At 45.7% G+C, this 4,576-nt stretch overlaps 1 protein-coding gene across 1 annotated transcript; it reads left to right on the top strand.

Annotated features, from left to right (window-relative positions):
• The first annotated feature begins 1,646 nt into the window (after positions 1 to 1,646).
• On the top strand, positions 1,647 to 3,133 carry LOC123085966 (AT-hook motif nuclear-localized protein 23-like). Its single transcript, XM_044507664.1, has one exon. The coding sequence runs from the start codon at positions 1,809 to 1,811 to the stop codon at positions 2,784 to 2,786; it is 978 nt and encodes a 325-aa protein (XP_044363599.1). The 5' UTR covers positions 1,647 to 1,808; the 3' UTR covers positions 2,787 to 3,133.
• The last annotated feature ends 1,443 nt before the right edge of the window (positions 3,134 to 4,576 follow it).

The following is a 4,576-nucleotide window of genomic DNA, read 5'->3' as shown; positions in this document are numbered from 1 at the left end:
ATATTTTATAAATTTAGTATTATAGATGTTGATATTTTTTAATATAAATATGATCAAATTTTACGAACTTTGACGTCAGATAATTCTTACATGCAGAGTAGAAAGGACCGGAGGGAGTATATAATCAAAGTTATACCATGACAAAAATAGAATATTTGTAGTTTCTAATGATATTAAATTCATGTTAAGTTGATTTAATCTTTGAACTAGGAAACGTGTGGACCTTTTAAACCGGAAAGGAGTTAGTATTTGACTTGCACCATGTCCAAAAAAGAAAGGAGAGAGAAGAGGGAAAGAAAAACATGGGTTTGTGGTGGCTTCTGAGACTGAGTTGGCGGTGTCCGCGAATGCCGACTTCTCTCGGAGCTACCACTTATTTGATGACAGTTTGTGATATTTCGGACAATCCAAACATTTTGTGGTCATTTTGGGGAATTTTGGTAACCGCGTGTTCAGGTTGTCCGATCTAGACATTTTGGGGAATTTTGGTAACCGCGTGTTTGTCACTCAACATTTTTTCTCTAGTCCTTTTTCTTTGAAACATTAAAATATTTCGAAGATAGATATTCCGAACCAAACATTAAGTTTCCAAGTACCATAGTTCAAATTAATATTTAATCTATTTGGCCAAATGCTATAATTGAAAAAGCCATCATAAATGCTCCACTAGATATGAGTTGTTGGATCCTAAATGTGATGGTGCATTTAGATAAATTCTTAATTATCGTCGTCTCTTGTCCTGGAAGCTAGAAATGTCCACCCATCCGTTCGAAACCTTGAACATTGTGAACATTCTCACCCTCATCTTTCACAATTATGTTGTGCAGAATCATGCAACGTGTCCTTCATCTCCCATATTGTCTCTGGGTCTATTGTTTGGTAGGTTTTCAAACAACTATAAACATACTATTTGACTCGCTCCACCCCTAGATTTAACGCTCGCCAGGGGATTCCCGGCATTCGGCCCAAATTAGAAGTCCCCGTAAAAGATTTAGAAGTGTTTGAATAGTTTGTTCCGAACATTTGAAACGGAATGGGGTTAGTGTTGGAGATGGCCTCGTCGGAGAGTGGGTAGATATCAGGTGATACCGCCCTTCACATGCTCTCATGCTCTAAAATTTGAAAATCACATTTAGATGTTTCAAATAATTCTGAGAATATGTGTGCATGTTCACATGACATATGTCTATAATGCTTAAAAAATTCAGATCCAAATTTGAAACATAGATTGAGAAACAAAAAAGACAATCTATAGTGAATAGTGTCAAAAGGAGACAAAACATGAATATTCTCATTTGTTAGGGTTTGTAGTCACGTGTCTTGTGAAAATTCAAAAATAAAAACAGATTTTCTTAAAACATTTAAATGTGACTTTTCAAAAATTGAAGCATGGTACTAGCATGTAAAGGGTGGTATCACCTGATATTTCTCTTCGGAGGGCTTCTCTACACAGCTACTCCTACATTTCATGGAAAAATGGAGGAGAGGAGGCAATCAAGTAGTATAGCTTAGCTACATCCCTAACAGAAGGCCTGGAAGTAAAAGGCAAGCAGGGAAGAAGATGCCAGCCAGCCAACCAGCCAAAGTAGTACTTGCACCAGTACCACTCCACTGAAGTAGAAGTACTAGTATAGTCAGGCGAGGATGCGGTAGGGCAGCTCCCTCCCCTTCTATATTCTCCCAATCAACACCCACAGAGAAAAAGGAAGCAGGAAAAGCAGCCGCGAGGTAGAGAAAGGAAGAAAACATCAACTCCACTCAGAGCAGTGCTCTCCCCCCTCTAACGGTGAGAGAGAGAGAGAGGAGAGATGGCGTGGTGGGCAGGGAGCATGGGCGGCCTGGATCTCCGCAACCACCTGGCGCAGTTCGGCGGCCCAGCTGCCGGCGGCGCTGCCATGGGCGGCGCCGAGCAGGCCCCGACGACCCCAAACAGCAGCGGGAGCAACAACCACGACGACTCCTCCGGCGCAGCGCAGGACTCCCCCACCGCCGGCGCGGGCGACAACTCCCCTAACCCCAACGCCGCCATCTCAGGCTCAGGCCCGTCCGGAGGAGGCGGAGGCAGCGGCGGCGGGGGCTCGTCGTCGGGCCGGCGGCCGCGAGGGAGGCCCGCGGGGTCCAAGAACAAGCCCAAGCCGCCCATCATCATCACGCGGGAGAGCCCCAACACGCTGCGCTCCCACGTGCTGGAGATCGCCAGCGGCGCCGACATCATGGAGGCGGTGTCCACCTTCGCGCGCCGCCGCCAGCGCGGGGTCTCCGTGCTCTCCGGCAGCGGCGTCGTCGGCAACGTCACCCTGCGCCAGCCCGCCGCGCCGCCCGGCTCCGTCGTCACGCTCCACGGCCGCTTCGAGATCCTCTCCCTCTCCGGCGCCTTCCTCCCGTCGCCCTGCCCGCCGGGGGCCACCGGCCTCGCCGTCTACCTCGCCGGCGGGCAGGGCCAGGTCGTCGGGGGCACCGTCATCGGGGAGCTCGTCGCGTCTGGGCCCGTCATGGTCGTCGCCGCTACCTTCTCCAACGCCACTTACGAGCGCCTCCCGCTCGCCGATGAAGAGCCTGGCGAGGCGGCCGCGGCGGCCACCGGATCCGACGGCATGCAGCTGCCGGAAGGGCCGGCTCCGGGAGGAAATGGCGGGATGGGTGCGGCCGTCGGCGTGCCCGGACTGCCAGACCCGTCGTCGATGCCATTCTACAACTTGCCGCCAAACCTGCAGATGCCTAATGGCGGCGGTCAGATGGCGCACGATGTGTTTGGCTCCTTCCGGCCGCCACCGCCGGCCTTCTAGCTCTAGCTCTAGCCAGCGAGCGAGGTGTCTCCACTCTCGATCCCCCTCTTTTGTTTCTTGTTCCTTTCTTTCTTTCTTTCCAGCTTCACAAATCAGTGTTGTTTCTGATCTCCTTGTTTTGTTTTAGGTGCTCCTATACTGTTTAATTACTAGTTAGCTTTGATTGTTTGCCAGTGCGCTTAATTACTCATCATGGATCAAGGAGAAACTGCAATTTGATCTCTTGAGTACAGCTTCGTTTCTTCAATAGCTAATTGATTAATGTGGATCAGAATTGAAGTTTTAAGGGTGTGTCATGTTCTCATCCAGAAACACACATCTAATACATTGATTTGATTTTACGCGGAGATTCGTTTGAATTTGTTCTTTTATTTTCTTGCTTGATTAATTAAATAGTGTGGGAGTTAGACGATTAGCAAATCCAAAGTTTTAAATAGCTGGCTATAGCATATTTGCGTTTAGCATCATTTATAATTTAAGGCATTTGGCACAGCGTCAATTTAGCGTGTCTTGAGGCTGCCACTATTTGACATTGCTCGCTATTTAAAACTTTGGTCAGAATGCTAATCTATCATATGGTAGGCCACGTGCCATGTCGTGGTTTTTCTCTTGACTTTTTTCTCTGCCAAAACCTGTTGAATGGAACCCCGTTTCTTCTACGTCTTCGCCCCGCTGGCCTGTTCATCTCTCGTCGAAACCATGCTAGCTAGCTACCCATTTGTATATCCCGGGACGACGCAGGGGCGTGATCGTCAACGATCATCAAGACAGGAGATGCAGTTGGTACACAAATTTCTTACCCTCAAATATTTGATCTTGTAGCTCAGCTTTTCCTGTTGGTTATGTTTATTTGTTTGGCTAGGGTTTAATTTTTTTGGTGTTCGGCGGATTGTCTTGGTCAATGTATCAGGGTGAGACAGTGGTTTAGGACAGAACATCTTTTATTAGCAAGTTATATGCTTTGTTAGCTTCCTTGTTTAGTACCTCGATGCAACCACAATAGCCTATCAATAGTTGGAATAGATGATTAAGCACGCTGGCTGTTCCTAGGAACATGTAGATGTATTGATTTTTTTTTTTGAGAAAAACATGTAGATGTAGGTTTGACATGCGTTGGGAACTCTGAAGTAGTTATGATATTATGATATCACAATAGAACCGAGACATGGATCGGCCCAAATTCTACCCATAGCTCACTGAGAGGCCACTGTTGATATAACTGATGTATAATAAACATACGGAAGGAAATAATGCATACTGTTGATAAATCAGTACTTCAAAACCTTGGTGGACCACTGTGCTATAACCAACATACAAATAGAGCATCAACATAAGAAGATCTGCAAGTAGCAGCTAAAACATTGGTTCAATTATATAATGGAATACACACTACCACATGACAATCTTTATTAAGACATCACATAATGAAACACAAGTCACTCTATTACAAACTTTCATCTTCCCTAGGCAATTAGACATGCTACTAGCTAGTATTAGAGAAGATAACAGAAGTGAATAGAATATATTATGAAGAAAGTGACAATGAACAACAACCTCTCTCCAGTTCTAGTGGCGATGATGCTTCCGGTGATACTTGATCTCCAATTCCCAACTGTAGGTGGGTGAAAGAGATTATGCACTTACAAATCCAAATAATTGTTAAATAGTATGTTATATATTGGATGGTATGTGAAAACAACCGTTAAGACGCCATCTTATATTCTTGTCTTTCTTTAGCATGCACAGAGAAATTATCACACAACATTTTATGGCTTGGTCGTAATATATTT

This window comes from Triticum aestivum, chromosome 1B (genome assembly GCF_018294505.1).
Source record: "Triticum aestivum cultivar Chinese Spring chromosome 1B, IWGSC CS RefSeq v2.1, whole genome shotgun sequence".
NCBI classification, from domain to species: domain Eukaryota; kingdom Viridiplantae; phylum Streptophyta; class Magnoliopsida; order Poales; family Poaceae; genus Triticum; species Triticum aestivum.
The sequence above is the reverse complement of the archived record's forward strand: the minus strand, read 5'-3'. Positions and strand labels throughout refer to the sequence as shown.

Excerpts from the sequence above, each read along its gene's own strand:
- LOC123085966 (XM_044507664.1), top strand. The coding sequence starts at position 1,809 with ATGGCGTGGTGGGCAGGGAGCATGGGCGGCCTGGATCTCCGCAACCAC.